General features: G+C 45.8%; 1 protein-coding gene across 1 annotated transcript; it reads left to right on the top strand.

Annotated features, from left to right (window-relative positions):
- Positions 1 to 9,604: 9,604 nt before the first annotated feature.
- Positions 9,605 to 15,681, top strand: TMX1 (thioredoxin related transmembrane protein 1). Its single transcript, XM_074149187.1, has 8 exons — positions 9,605 to 9,759; positions 9,881 to 9,996; positions 10,778 to 10,823; positions 11,332 to 11,460; positions 12,798 to 12,843; positions 12,936 to 13,037; positions 13,903 to 13,972; positions 14,375 to 15,681. Exons 1-8 carry the CDS (start codon positions 9,617 to 9,619, stop codon positions 14,551 to 14,553), a joined length of 831 nt encoding a protein of 276 aa, XP_074005288.1. The 5' UTR covers positions 9,605 to 9,616; the 3' UTR covers positions 14,554 to 15,681.
- Positions 15,682 to 16,085: the final 404 nt, after the last annotated feature.

Here is a 16,085-nt window from a genome sequence, read left to right as displayed (position 1 = left end):
AGCAAAAACAATGGTTAGTTATAAAAATAGTATAGGAGGCTTTTAAAAAAAACGTACAAGATGTTAGGAGTGTGGCAAATGCACACCCACTGTATAAAAGCATTATCAGCAAGCAAAAATATGATTATAACGCATTCCCACAACCAACAGGGTAAGTGTGCAGCATGAATTACATTGCCACCACCGTGTCCCTGTCCTGGTTTGAGCCACACAGGACTAACTTCTCATTCAGTAATTTTACTTTTCAGTAAAGTCTCTTCTAATGCTTGGAAAAACTGCACTTTTAGAAGACTCTAGTGGATGAATTGGTGAAATTATTTACTTTATCACCAGCTCTGGGGTGCAGGTTTCAAGGTCTCAGTGTTTTCGAGATCCCCAGGTGTGGGGATGAGGAGGAGTGAGACCCGGGCACTTGACCCAAGCTGCCAACAGGGTTATTTCATACCATGAATGGCACATTCCATAGAAATGACAAAGTTTGCTGAGAAGTTCTCTTTCTTTCCCTCGATGGCTGCCACCCTGAGAACTCCTTGCCCTGGTGCTGGATCCCTGAGCCCTTCCCTTCCTCCTGAAGCCGCAGCGCTCGCAGGGTCCCACATTGGCTGTCCCTGTGGGGAATGCACGGCTTCCTGGGGTGGAATGGGATGGGGATAGTCCTGGGGTATTTTATATTGGTATCAGGATCAATAGTGGTTCTTTAATGTTATTAATGTTAATTATTTAGCCTTATCCTATTAAATCCATTTATATTTCAAGACTCGGGTTTCCTTATTGTTTCTCAGTTCCCCTTCATATTCTTGTGGGCCTGATTCAGAGCCCACCAGTGTCAATGAGAAGCCATTTGGGTGATAAGGATGGCTGCTTCTGGGAGAACAGGATTTGTTCTGTTGCCATACTACAACCGTGCTTGTCCCTTTGCTGGAAAATAGAAAAGTCATAAGGAGAAATGTTCCCCTGTGCTCTAAGAAGACGACTTTGGTAGTGCTGTCTCCCTTGCTAGCCTCACCCGGGTCAGGAGTCGTCTTCTCTGCCTCGGTAGATGCTCTTGCTGCTATTTCTGTGCAGCTCTGCTTGGTTCTTTGATGCTAAAAGCGCTCTATTTGAGATGCCTTGTTTAAAGAAAAAATACCAACTTGGTTTAAAACTCTTTTTTCAATTAACTAGCAGTGGGCTTGCTGCCAACAGCCAGCCAGCCTCTCTCCTTCTGAACACAGAAAATGCCTCCAGCTTTCAAGGTGCTGCAACGCTATTTGTGGCACTGCCTGGGAGAGAGTGTGGCTTGATCTCAGCAGCAAGGATATGACTAGAAAAAGATTGGCATCAGTACCCTCGCAGGCAGGCTGAAGTAAATGATGTAAAGAAAATGAAGAGTGGTGTGATCCCCCCGAAAGAATACCTGGATGCCTGGGGGATATGCAGAAAATCAGACTATTTCCCCCTCTCCCCATGGCCCTTCTGACCTCAATATCCAGGCAGATAATCTAGCCTAATCTGATCTAATAATCCAACGTAATCTTCTGGCGTGTCATGAACTGCATCTCAGCAGCATTATCTGATAGCAGTGAAGTGCTGGTCCTGTTACGGATTACATCGTCTCCCTGAAAGAATTATTTTTGGCTTCAAAAGCAACATTACTTCCTCACCGGCTATGCACGAAAACTCTCCCAGCCTCAGAGACTGCAGTGAAAATGCAGGTTGGATCTTACACAGGAGTCATTTCCCATGGTGACGAGGAGAATGACAGACATCTTCCCTGCCTCACGAATTTTTTATGGATAGAAACTGGACCTGACCTGGAATGTTTTCAACTGACTGAGGGCAGTGAGTTAAATAGGGCCTGTTTTCTGTCTTGCCTGAACCAGCCCTGAACACGTAGCATCTGCTGGAGCTCCTCAGTCAGTACAAAAATACCTGCACAGATCTCTTGGAAAAGTGACATTTTACAAGAAAATGGTTTTAATACCATTTTCTCCTGTATGTCTTCGGACATGCTTAGGCCAACTGCTGTGCTGGCCTCAGGGCAACAAGTTTCTTGTCACTAAAATACAGCAAATGACTTTCACTCAGCGTAATGTTCACTGTGTCCTGGAACCAAGAGCAACTCTCTGACTGGGGCAAAATGATGTAAAACCAGCAGGTCAGTAGGGATTTACATCCATATCATTCCGGAGTAAATACGGAGTTGGTCATTTTGTCCCTGGCTTGAGTCTGCAAGACCCACTGTCCCTTTACACACCTAGGACCTATACTCTAAGTCTTGGTTTTCTGTATCTTTTGCACCAAAATGCAGAGGAAGCAGCAACACTTACATTTCTGGCTGCCCACCATTTCCCACTGCAAGGCCCTGCTTTCAGTCTCTTCTCATCCTCCCAAGCTGGAATTTTGCCCGCTGACGTATCCCAGGCTATCTAGCTGCCTCGGAACAAACATTCTGGAAGGTTTCTGCTAAAAGCAGTTCAGCAGTCTGAGACTTAAGCTCAGGGAAACAGGAGGCTTGCCTCACACAACGCTAATTCTCACCCACATTTCTCTGAGGTTATCTCATTCTTCCCTGATTTTGTTCAGAGACTGGAAATTTGGTAGTTTGGCCACCTTTGCCTCAGAAATATGGCTTTTCCTAGTCTTGTCAAAGCTTGATGAACTGTGGCTGCACGATGCTCTTGTGAAAACAGGCAGCATGGTGGAAGAAGGGTCTACTCTGGGTAGGAGGGAGAGAGCAGCTGTTATGGCACAGCCCTGTGATCTGAACAGCAGTCTGAGAATGAACTGGCTTCTGAGTTGAACACAATATTCCTTGCTGTACCTCCGACAGGGGAGAGAAATACTATTTGTTTGTGAAGAGCTGAAAGAACAGCGTGACGGATCAGCCCCCGAGGAAATGAGTAATCCTGCACCCAGTGCATGGGAAGGAGGTCAGCAGCACACAGGGGAGGGGGCTGAGGAGAGGCTGGGTTTTAAACACATGAATATTGGATTCCCTCAGTAGGGAATTCCTCCTGTACGCAGAGTCAGGCAGAGGTCTGGAGGAAAATTAGGACATTGCTTTCTTACTTATTATCTCTTGGAGGCGTGCTCACAACAAAACTCTGCTCTGAGAAACACTGTACTAATGAAGGGCAAAACCTTACCCAAGAAAGCCCATGAATGTTGGGGATGGGAACACAAAATCCACGGTGGACAGAGCAAAGGGCAACGCTATTAGTATGGTGGCAGCTGAGTATAGTGATAGCCTTCTGACGTCTTGGATGTGAAGGGAAGAAAGACAAATGGAAACTGCTAGAGCGGGGAATGGGTCTCTGCCATAATGCTAATTATTTTTTAAGATGTGATAGACTGTTTGTGCTGCGAGGGGAGAGCCAGAGGGTGGCAAGATGCTGGAGAGAGAGCTGAGGGCAGGGGAGAGAGACAAATCAAGAGATGGGATAGGGTCAGGTTACTGGAGAAAGAGAAGGGTTTGGAAAGAGGAGAGCAGAGGGACAGCTACTGGCACTTGGTCAGTTTATCAGCTTCTATTCCCTGAAGTGTCAAACATGGAACTAGAAGAAATGCAGGTTTAAGGAGTCCTGGGTGTTAGAAAAGAAATCCAAGGGGTTCATGCAGAAGGAGCAATGAGAGCAGCTCAGCTCACCTGCCAGGGCGCTCTGATCTGCCAGAGCTCCCTGAGCTCCACTGACAGAACAGGAGCTTTGACACTTCTCCCCGCACTGAGTCCCAATTCCAACCCAAATCTCACTGGAAGCCCCCAGAGATATCCCCAAACCAAAGAGACAAAGCAGAAGAGGAAGACGAAGCCAACCAGGGCTGCAAGGTGGCCTTGCAAGAATCCTCGAGGGAACAGAATCTCTTTGACACAACATTCGATACCAAAAAAGAGATAAAACCTATTTCAGATTAGCGCACAAGAGAGTTAAAGCAAATGAATAAACATGTGAGACAATGTTAATTGTCTGAAACACAATCTGTTTGACTTTTGGTTTATAAAGATCTCTCCACTTTAGTTCCCATGGTAACTATTGCGCAAACCCACACTTCTCCTAATCATCTCCACAGAGTTTAAAGCAATTTTTTAATCCAATCAAATGTAAAGAACAGAATTTGTTTTTGTGTTGAGAAAACTGCTACCTAATGAGCAAACAGTGACTGGGAGAGGCCAGATTTACAATTATGACCCTAGAGAGACACTTAATTACGGAATAATTAGCAGTTGCTGGAGTTTCTTAGCGCATAGAGGAAAGGCTGATGGATAGTGGTTGTGAGAAGGGTAATTCTGAGGTCTTCCGAGTAGTTTTCCAAAGCAAGAAGCAGCAAACCTTGCTGCCCGTAGCGTTTTCACAAGCTGCAGTCAGGCATGGATTGCACAATGGCAGAAGCAGCGAAACTCTTTGTTCACACCAAAGCTGAAGCTCTCGAGAACCCGAACCTCCAACACAGGGTCTTCTGGACCCTGTGCTGGGGCAGCTCAGGTAGCGGGGAGCAGAAGGATGGGAACGTGTTTTCCAATGGGGCTTCTCCCCTTCTTGTGGAGGGGACATTCTGTGGAGGGGACTCCCCGACTATGCACAGAGTGAAAGCCCCGCTCGCAGGCACCAAGCCCAGTCTGGCTTCTGGGAAGTCAGTGGCACCTTCTGCGGGCTTAACTTTAGGCATGTAGGGTTGAATTATTTCTCCTAATATGGAAGATCGTTCTGTAGGAGGAAGCATTGACGCATGGATTGTCTTCCTGGAACGAAATCCAGAGCTATAGAAAAGTAATTAGCTCTTGACTTTCATTCTTCTGACACCGAAGCCCAGAAAACTGTTCTGAGTGGAATTCTAAATACCAACTTCCCCAAAATGCCGAATCCAGAAAACAGCCAAATAAATTAGGCAGGATCCGTTTTTCTTCCTAAAACAGTACAAAATGCAGCCCAAGGCCTGCCTGGGACTTTCAGGGTCAGTCTGATTTCACCTTGGGCTTTAGGACAATGACTTCACGTCTCCTGCCCCAAATGATTAGAGGCAGGAGAGCTCTCTGCATAATCTCTTGGCATTTCATAAATGCAGACTCTGGAAATGAGGTCAGGGCTCTGATGCTGTACCTCGTCCAGGGACTGCAGAGAGCTTGGTCCGTGTTTGGAAATAATTACCTGGCCAGAACTCTGCTCTCTCAGAGTGGTCCTTCATAAGGTCAGCCCCGGGCGGGCAGCCTCTGTGCTCCTGCTGCTCATCCGTCTGGTTTAATGTTCAGTTCATCATCAGGACATGGAAGGGTACTCTAAAAAATAAAATAAAATAGAGAAAATATGTGAAAATAGAGCTGGTTCAATTTGTTCGCATTGCAAATATAGATGAATTAACATTCTGCAAAAAAAAAGAAAAAAAAAGAAAAGAGTGGGTGAATTTGTGTGGAAATTTTTTGAATATTTTCAACCACTTACAGAACTGGTTGAATTTGGAAAATTATTCAACTCTGTGGCTTTAACTTTGGGGAAAATGTTGAGGCATTCAAGCGTTTCAGTCTTTTTTTTTCATTTTCAGCTTGAAAGAAAACAAAACCCAAAGGAAGCAGTCTTTCTACTCCCACTCCTAGCTGTGGGATCTGATTTTCTGAGGCACAGATGTCATCAAGAAAAGGATGATTTCTTGATTACACAGGCATTTTTCGCTTTATCATCTTTCATCCTGCATCAAAACCAAAGAGCTCCGTGGGCAGGAGAATGTATCGGCCCTGTTTCCTGGGCTCAGGGCTGAACGTCCCCTTGTCTGACAAGTGTTCTTGCCAATGAAGCTTTCCCTGTGGTGAAAATACTCATAATTCCTTTTCCCTCGGTCAAACAATAATCCGAGCGTGTGCTTCAGCCTCTTTCTAACTGGACAACTCTCTTCATGAAACTTATAGAGACTTGATATTTTTGTAATTCCGACCTCGGCCAAAATGATGACCAGTGTGTGGTTCTATGTTGGGGGGGAAGGACTGTAGACTGACCACAAAATCCCCTTCACCTCAGCTCCTTAGAAAAACAACCTAAAAGCACAAATAAGAGTATTATTGGACAATGATGAAACCCTCCACGTTAACACCTTGAAGGATGACAGGGTGTCCTTAGCAGGAGAACCAGGTAATTTCTACCCCAAGAGGATTTTCTTCTGAACCTTCAGCCTCTTCCCCGTTTAGAAGCAGCCTCAACTCTGCCGCTGTGTGGCAGTGCTGAAAAAGAGCATGAAAATAAATCACCCATCAGTGAAAAAAAATCACTTGGCAGAGCAGTGCTCACCCCAGCGGGCAGGAAAGCACCCTAATTTTACAAACAGGCAGTTGCGCCTTCTGACCTCCACCACCAGAACTTCATCCCACCAGAGGAGCTGGTGTTTTGCAGGACTGCCTGGGGCTTTCTTGGAGGATGTGGACAGTTGTTGGGATTAGCCCAAGGGAAGGCTGTGGGCAGTCTGACAGCGGTCCCTGGGGCTCGGGAGAGTTTTCACCAGTGATCCTACTTTTCCCTTCGAGTGGTGGTGCAATCGGAGACCGATGGTGGTTGTAAAGGCAGGATACACCGCTCTCAGCACAGGTCTCAGCAGACAAACCTCTTCCTTCCTGCAAATACCAGCATCAAATTTTAATATAGTCCAGCAGGCAGGACTATGCATTTTTCTCACTTCTGTATGTGTGGAGGTGTGGACAAACTCTGCAATAGGAGTTAAGGATTAACTCCTATTGTTAGGAGGAGGAGGATCTGTAAGTAAGGATCTGTAGTAAAACTTATTTAAGTTAATAAGTTAAGGATCTGTAGTAAAACTTATTTAATGTGTGCTGGCCCATAATTTAACTCTTGCCACCTGTGTAGGGGAAGAGCCATGCCTGGAAGCACGAGGATCCCTCTGTAGAATCAGGACTAAGCAGAGGGGGGCAGTGCCAGGGTGGAGACACCTGAAGTTGGACACGATCAGAGTGACAGGACTCTGCAGCCTCGTGAACATAAAAAGTATCTGGCGTTGCTCCCGTGGAGGAGTCTCAAACCTCTGAAGAAGCATGAGGGTAAGAAGGGAATTGGGCTGCGGTGACTAATGGATTAAATCAATGCTGTCCCTCCACTTGCCACACGTTTCTGAAAGTAAATCATAAAGCAACATTTTTTTTTGCAAATCTCATGTCCCAATAGCAGAGCAAGCACAGAGGAAGGGAAAAGGGGCAGCATTAGGAGCCGTGTTCATTTCTTAAGGCCACTCAGAGCCATCCGATGTTTGTTTGGTTATTAAATCTCTTTATTCTACTGTCAACCTTGAAAGGCGAGGGAGACGTTTCTCCATACAGTTTGGGACGGCTGACGTGAATAGGCTGGAGGAAGAATGCATAGAAGATATGGTCAAGGCTTTCTTGTTCTCAAATGCTTCAAAACTTTTCAAAGAAACAAGACAATGTCAATGTAATAATAACGGAGATAAAAAGTAACTCACAGCACTTATTACCCTTAAAATAATTACTGGAACCGAGCGAAGGAGGAATGAAGTTGTACTTTTCAGGGTCTTTCAGGGAGCATGGTGTGTGCCTTTGAAGCTACTATTTATTTATAGTGAATACTGACCAGCTCCTTTCTCCTTGAGCCTAGGAGCATTAAATGGCAAAATCATTTTTCCTGCCTCACAGTTCCCCATGAGCCCTTCCAGGTGGGACTCGGTCCCAGAAGAAGAGGTCTCCTGTGTTGTCCTCTAAAGGCAGTGTTTCAATTGCTTCTGTTGTTGCCTGTACGCCCTCATGTTTTTTCTCTTTTGTTGACCTGCCCATGGATTAAATCAAAGTCATCCTCCATGGAGTCATCTACTCGGATGCACAGAAGAAAGGAACATTCAGTTATCCTCTTACTCAGCATGAGTAAAAGGTGGGATCATGCTTCCAGTCACTGTCCCCAGGATGCAGATCAAAGCAAGCAGTCACCCAGCCTCCGCTCCACACGGGAACGCAACACATTTGTTTGTGCACTTATTCTTCAACACATCTTCAACTACCAGGCTGTGTACTGCTACCCCGAAGAAGCGAAGACAGCTCTTCGCATCACGCCTCATTAGCGATGCAGCACAAAGGTATTCTTGGATTATCAATAACAAATTTCAAAAATTCAATTATGACTAAAATGGAATGGCGATGCTGCAAGCGGTGATTTATTACTGAATCCTGAATCAATGAATAACAAGCTTCATCAAGTCCTGAGTAATGCCTTAGTGTTCTTCTACAGAAAGGAACATACACATTGTACTATAGAAAAGTTGCCAAAATTGAAAAAAAAAAACCAACCACCCCAAACGCTGATTTATTCTTTTTCCTGAGCTGCTCTAATGGCTGCTGCAGACCAGCTCTCTCCACCTGCCAAAGCCCTAAATTGTGCGATATGAAATGATGGCAAAAGCTCCTTTGAAAGATGCTGGGAAAGAAATGATCCAGGCAGAAAAGGAAAGGTGATGTTATCACAGCCACGCCTGACCAAGAGCTGGAGAAAACTCCGTGGCAGAGAAAGTATGTGCATATGGAAAAAGGAGGCTCCTTCCCTTAAAAAGCTTAACGTGCTGACAGACTGCAGTGAAATGGTATGGGATTTGTCTGCTTGCTACCAGTCACCTTTTTCCTGATTTTGCTTGAGAACTAAGTTACTCTTAGGGACGATGGCTTTAAACTGAAAGCAGGAAGAATTAGATTAGATATAAGGAAGACATTCTTTGCTGTGGGGGTGGTGAGACCCTGGCCCAGGTTGCCCAGAGAAGCTGTGGCTGCCCCATCCCTGGAGGGGTTCAAGGCCAGGTTGAAGGGGGCTTGGAGCAACCTGGTCTGGTGGGAGGTGTCCCTGCCCAGGGCAGGGGGTTGGAACTGGATGACCTTTAAGGTCCCTTCACACCCAAACCATTCTATGATTCTCTGCCGTAAGTAACTAAAGATGTGGGAGAGGGAAGCAGGGGTTGGAATGAAGGAAATCTCTTCTCCCTGTGACCTTGTACAGCAGTTTCCTCACCTCACTGAGCCACAACCTGCCCTGAGTGCCCAGAGCGATCCAAAGGAAACACGGCACAGCAGTTGAACACAGCTTAGTATTTGCTGTGCCTGGTTTTGTTCCTGTTCACCTGTTTGCTGTTGGGGTGTGAGACGAAGTGAAGGAAGAAGTGGACACCACGCACGGAGGGCAAGCAGCCTGCACAGGCCCCCTTGCTGTCCAGCTGAGGGGCTAGGCTCCCTTTGCAGATGCCACCCGCTGCACAGCAGCAGGGGGAAGCACTGGCTCTCCTCCATGTCCCCGGGGTGATGCCGGCAGTATGGTTTCCCACAGCATGAGGTTTCCCAAGCTGCCCTCGCCGCCCCCCACGGCCTATGAGGAACATGGAGGGGCGGCGGGGGGGAACCGCCGCGTGAAGCAGCAGCGGGAGAACCGGCGCCCCCCATTGGCCGAGCCCGGTGTTCACGAGCCCCACAACTCGACGCCGTATAGGCTGCCGCGCACCCTGAGCCCGCCCCCAGGCCGTCCCTGCCCCGCCCAAGCGAGCGGCCGCCGCGCCCTCCTTCCTGCGCATGCGCAGCGCTCCGGGCGGCGGTGCCCCTCCCCTTCTCGCTCGCCGTCGGGGGAAGGCGGAAGCGCGCGCGGCGCAGCGGGGCAAGATGGCGGCCGCCGGGCGGCTGCGGGCCCTGCTGTGGCTGGCGCTGGCGGCCGGCGCCGCCGCCCTGGGGAAGCGGAGCTCGGTGAAGGTGCTGTCGGACGGCATGTGGCGGGAGCTGCTGCAGGGCGAGTGGATGGTGGAGTTGTGAGTCGAGAGGGGGCTGCCAGGGAGGCGGAGGGGGGGGTGGGGTGTCTCTCCGCGGCCCGCTCTGAGGCCGCGGGGGACCGAGCGGTGCCCGTTGATGACAGACTCGTGCTGCCCACAGCTATGCCCCGTGGTGCCCCGCCTGCCAGAACCTGCAGCCCGAGTGGGAGAAGTTTGCCGAGTGGGGCGAGGATCTGGAAGTGAACATTGCCAAAGTGGATGTCACGGAGCAGCCGGGTGAGAAGCCGGCGGGGCCGGGGACGGGCTCCGAGCGCCCTCCCCGGGCCTCCGGGAGCTCGGGGGAAGGTGTCTGGTGCTTTTAGAAAAGACGTGGAATTAGTAGGAATAATAAAGATCTTTTCCTGATCGCTACTGAAAGCAGATTGTTGTATGTAGAGTAAACACTCTAGTCTTCCTTAATAAATAAAGAGAACAAGGGGGTTTCTTTAGAGAGCGATTTGGAGGATTTCAAGGAGATTTTTCAGCATGCTTTTTAAGCATCTTAAAGAGAAAAAAATGTGGTTTCAGCCTTCCCTGTAGTATAACCTCACTTGGTTGGCAAAAGGGAGTGGAAGCAATTCAGTCTCCCTCAGCTGAAGCTCACCTCTCTTTATTGCCCTTGTGCCTGTGTGGGGTTTGTAAAAGTCCTTTTCTGTGCTGATAATTTTCTCCAAAGTCATATAAGAACTTTTGAAACTTGCCTCACCTGGGTTATTTTCTGCCAGCACTGGAGGTTGCAGATCATGTGGGGAAAGGAGGGCATCTCTCTCTGAAGAGCTACAGCCAAAATAGTCAAGTAGAAAGACATGTCCAGGGATAACCAATTTCCCTCGCTCTTTGTCCAGGGACCTTTCTTTTAGACTGTGTGCAGTACTTTGATATGCATAGATTTGTATTTGGTCACAATTACAGATTGATGCCTGGGAGCTGCTGTTCTTATTTTGGTGTATAATAACATTTCTCACCTTTTCTTACATAAGAGTGTTCTACTATTCTGAAAATAACTGTCTTCTTACAGGATTAAGTGGACGATTTATCATAACAGCTCTTCCTACCATCTATCAGTAAGTATGCAGTGCAGCAGGATTTTTTGGAGGAGGGAGGACTTTTTTTTTTTTTCCCTTTTTTTGGGGGCAAATGAGTGAGATTTACTGTTCTCTTTAAGAATGTGAGTTTACACAGAGACGACCGCTGTCTTACCTGCTGTGACCTTACTGTAGTGCCAGTAGATTTTTTTTTTCTTTTCCCTTCAGGCCTTATTTATTCTATCTTTTCATGGGTGTTTCTGTTTTGCAATCTTTCCTCTGTAGGTTGATCTTAATGCCGTTGTGTGGCAAGTGCATTAGGAAGATCGTTATCTTTTTATGGAATGGCAACCTAAAGCCAGCCAAGATTCCAGAAATACTTGTAGTCAAGATTCTTGGGAAATGTTTTAGAGCCAATATCGTGTAATGCAAAGTAAAACTAAACTAAACTAAAATAAAAAATGGCAAGGTGATGGGAAGGGAGTGGAGGCAAATGCTGTGTGCTTAGACTGTCTAAAATGAAGGCCTTTTTTTGTTTGTTTTACAGCTGTAAAGATGGAGAGTTCAGGAGATACCAGGGTGCAAGAACGAAAACCGATTTCATAAATTTCATCAGCGATCAGGAATGGAAATCTATCGAACCGGTTTCATCATGGTTTGGTCCTTCCTCTTTCCTGTAAGTTTTGGTATGGTTTTTAGTATAGTTTGTTGACTCTTGTCGGTGACATACTGGCACCTGGAGTTCTTCTTGTACAGCAGAAAGATGTTTTGCTCAGCTGAATTCTAGGAAGTTAGCAATAAAAACTGGAAAATAATGTAACAACATAGTCATAAGATAAGGGCTGGCCATTTAAGAAGCCATATCTGGAGTAAAGTTAAAAGCAGTGTGGAAGGGCGAAGGTGCCTTTGTTGAAGGAAGTGTGAAGCGGGGAGACTCAGTAGCCTGAGAAAAAGCGCGCTCTTTGCAGTACTTTCTAGTTTTGTGGCTTTGAAGTGCTTTTAGTTGGTCCTGCCTGTGCTGTGTGGTAGTTTCAGAGTAGTTGAGTAACTGAGGGATAAAGGATATTGGAAACACCATCGGCTGGGGCAAATGAGCCCAATTGTTCATGGTTTTCTGTTAGTCGGGGCAATGATGGGTAAAACACTGCGGTGCTGGCTGCGCTGTGCTGTAGCAGGGTTCAGTTTAGGAAGTGGTATGCTGGACTGAAATGTTACCTTTTTTGTGGCTCTTTCTAGGAAGCTCAGCATTGTTACTTTGTCTATTCCTAATGTGGTTTAAATCTTCAGACTGTGGTTGATCTGAAGTATTAGCCCACACCAAGGAATGTGTGAAACGGGGTCCTGATTTTAGGATAAATAAGTTTTCTATTACAAGTGTACAGTCCCAGCTCCATTTTTGTGCACACTGAAGCAGTACGCAGGCTGCTTCTATGCCTCACTCATTAGCAACTCACGTTGGCTTAATGTTTCAAATTCTCCTTTCCTTTACAGATAGGGAGGTTTCAGAGTAACAGGGAAATGTCTGAATCAGCAGGATATACATGGCAGATAGCCTGGTCTTTTTCACTTCTATGTCATCATTGCTAAACTTAAACATGTGAGGATCTCTCAGTTCTTATATAACCTGATTATTTTAATAGGGTAATGTTTTGATTTAATAAAATGTCCACATCCTTAATTCTTGATGTCTTGAATGGAGTTCCAGCTGGCTTCTCATAAACTGTTGGTCCGAATATAACTTAGAACATAAACAGAACTGAAATTCTTACGTCAGTAGATCCAAGTCAAGGAAATTTGTGAGTTCGTAGTTGTCCATATGTGGAACACCGTGCAAGCTAAGGTTGGTACCAAAGGTAGCTTCATGTGAAACAAGTGTTTATTGCAGTAAAAGACGAAACAGAAGATAAAGGGAAAGTAGAGATGAGCAGAAAGTTGTTCAGCACGGGACAGTCAGATACAGGTATGTGACTGGCTTAAAGATGTTTTCAGTTACTTTTTTCTGCTTTGTTTCAGGATGAGCAGTATGTCAGCTTTGTTTCAGTTGTCAATGTGGATCAGGGTACGTGCTTACATTTCTATTTGATTTTATTTTATCTTAATAGACATGCTATTCAGCTGTTCTTGAAATGATTCTCTTGTCTTTTATTTCAGCACTGCCATGGTTATTTAACAGAAAACGTTGGAATACCGGTCTGGGGCTCGTATGCTATTTTTGCACTGGCGACTCTATTCTCGGGTCTGATACTGGGACTTGTAAGTGAAGCACTAATGCCTTCTTTGCCTCAGTCTTTAGTAGTAAGACCAGGTGTTCTTGGGGTACCCCGCCTGCTGAGCTGGAAGGCACAAAGAGTAGAATGAAGCCCCCATGATCCAAGGGGAAAGTGACTGGAGAGCTGCCTGGTGGAAAAGGACCTGGGGGTGTTGGTCGACAACTGGCTGAATATGAGCCAGCAGTGTGCCCAGGTGGCCAAGAAGGCCAACAGCATCCTGGCCTGGATCAGGAACAGTGTGGCCAGCAGGACTAGGGAAGTGATTGTCCCCCTGTACTGAGCACTGGTGAGGCCCCACCTCGAGGGCTGTGTCCCTTTTTAGGCCCCTCACAACAGGAAAGACATTGAGGAGCTGGAGCGTCTCCAGAGAAGGGCAACGGAGCTGGTGAGGGGTCTGGAGCACAAGTCTTGTGAGGAGAGGCTGGGGGAGCTGGGGGTGTTCAGCCTGGAGAAAAGGAGGCTGAGGGGAGACCTTCTCGCTCTCTACAACTCCCTGAAAGGAGGGTGTAGCCAGAGGGGGTTGGTCTCTTCTCCCAAGGAAAAGAGGGAACGGCCTCAAGTTGCCCCAGGGGAGGTTTAGCATGGATATTATGAAAAATTTCTTTATGGAAAGGGTTGGCAAGCCTTGGAAGAGGCTGCCCAGGGCAGTGGTGGAGTCACCATCCCTGGAGGTATTTAAAAACTGGGCAGACGTGGTGGTGAGGGACATGGGTCAGTGGTGGTTTTTGTCAGTGTTGGGTTGATGGTTGGACTCGATGATCTTAAGGGTCTTTTCTAACCTAAATGATTCTGTCATTCTAATGTGCAGGATGTTTTGGAGGTATAAACTTGTCTTCCTTTGGTTTCAGATAATGGTGTTCTTAGCAGACTGTATCTGTCCATCCAAAAGGCACAGACCGCCACAATACCCTTATTCAAGTAAGCCCACTGTGTACTTCTGATTCAGTAAAGCTGTTTGGTAAATCTTATTTAATAAATATTGGTATGTAACTTGTGTCTGCGGGACATGAGATTTAGTGTAGAAGTTTGTGATTGATGCTCTGCTTTACCTGCAGCTGTTTGCCCTTGGGGTTTGTAGTGGATTTGTACTTTGTATTTAGCTAAAGCTGAACTATTTTTAAAAAAATCTTTTTTTAGGAAATAGAAAAATGTTTTTACAGCATTTTCATACCTGCAAGATATGAAAGAGTGACTGACACTGGAAAGTGCTACCTGGATTAAATTAATTAGAATTCTGTGCTAGCCCGTGATGTTACAAAAGGTGTATTTCACGTGGAAATGGTATTTATTTGTGTGTGCTTGTTTTCCTTTCTCCTTAAGGAAAACTAGCTCCAGAGTCAGCTCAGCTGCTGAAAAAGCTGGATGAAGAGCAAGAAGCAGATGAGGAAGATATCTCAGATGATGACACGGAGGGTAAAGAGGTGTCCAACGGAGACTCGTCGCCAAAGACCGTAAGGCAGCGCCCAGTGAATCCTGCTGCTGCAGTGGATAAATCATAGCTTTATTTGCGTGCAGGATTAGTGTCACCAGCTCAAAAGGAGATAAATGTCAAATCCTTCAGCTTCCAGAGAAGAATGTCTCCTGTCGTGGTAATATCGATGCATTTCATGAGTTCAGAAAAAATAAAAAAAAAAAAAAAGAAAAAAAAAAAAAAAAGAAAAAAAGAAGGCATCGGGTATTCAAAACTAAAACGTGCTGTTGCAAATGGCTGGAACTTCTCCTGTCTGGGTGCAGAGAAGTGCCAAGAAATAATTTATGTGGCTTCTGGAATGACTTGTTCTGTAGGGATATATTTTTTAACAGCATGTAAACCGGTGTACTTGTTGTGTTAGGGAACATTAGCAAGGAAAATGCACTAACCTGTTTGCTGTTAAAGCATTCAAAACAAGGTTTCTCGGTATAAATCTATCTAGTTGTGCTCTGAAGGAATGCTGAGGGGGAAAAAGTTCCTTCACTTATGGGACATATTCCAGGCTTTTTACATGACAAAAACTGCTTTCTGCTATGACAATGAGTGCTACAACCCCCCCCAATCTTTCTTCTTCCGAAGAGATGGAAGTTGCTCTCTGAATTTAGAGGAACACACGTTGCCCTCTGAACAAAAACTGGGGAGCTTGTCTTTGCCTTCCTCCTGGGTAGAACTTACCACGAGCGCTCTCTGTAGTGTGGATTCTCTGGCTGACCAAAAACCTGGTCTTTTCTTTTAGAAAATGCTGTAGAAAACTGTAGGAGCTTCTTGGTGAAGTAATTATCTAGAAAAAAATTCCGAGTAGCACCGTGAAGTCTCGTTTTTCTCAGTGACTCCGATTCAGATGGGAATCGTTTACACACAGGGTTCTCTGCTGAGTGCAAATCCCTTCATCCTGCTGGATGGCAGTAGAACCTTGCTTATTTTTAATACATCATCAGTAATATCTGCTTAATCAAATTTGACTGCAAATCCGGGCAGGCTGGATTTCAGCAGTTGAAATAACTGCTGCTTAATTTCTTTTACAGAAAGTCATCTTTTCTATTTCCACAGAACCATCTTGAAACAATTTACCCTAATTCTTTCTTTTAAAAAACCTGTAGCCTTCTGTTTTCTGGACGGTGTTTGTTTTCACTCTGTATAGAAATAAAAAGAATGCACATGCACATTGGGCCAGTGTTATCTTGCATCGCTTGTGAAGAATTTTCCATATTCTTTCAGTTAATTTCCAAAGTATTTGCAAGGGAAGGGTTTGCCTAATGCTGAGCACACGTAGCTTTTTGGACAAGCCTGTTCTTGCTGTTTTTTTTTTTTGTTGTTGTTGTTCTCGTTTTTATTTTTGCTTTAGTTTTTTAAATTTTTCATCTGTGTGGGTTTGTAGGACTGGCAGTTGAGAAATCCGTGTCAATAATAAACTTGGTTGCGAGTAATTAAGACTGAAATGTAGAAATGCTGTTGATGTTTTCGCTGCTGCTTGGCGCTCTGAGGCCAGGCTTTCCTCAGGATAATTAAGAAGGCAGAGCATCAGACAAGGAGCTTGTAACGAACTCTGTGGGGTACGAA

This window comes from Numenius arquata, chromosome 6 (genome assembly GCF_964106895.1).
Source record: "Numenius arquata chromosome 6, bNumArq3.hap1.1, whole genome shotgun sequence".
In the NCBI taxonomy this organism is placed as follows: domain Eukaryota; kingdom Metazoa; phylum Chordata; class Aves; order Charadriiformes; family Scolopacidae; genus Numenius; species Numenius arquata.
The sequence above is the reverse complement of the archived record's forward strand: the minus strand, read 5'-3'. Positions and strand labels throughout refer to the sequence as shown.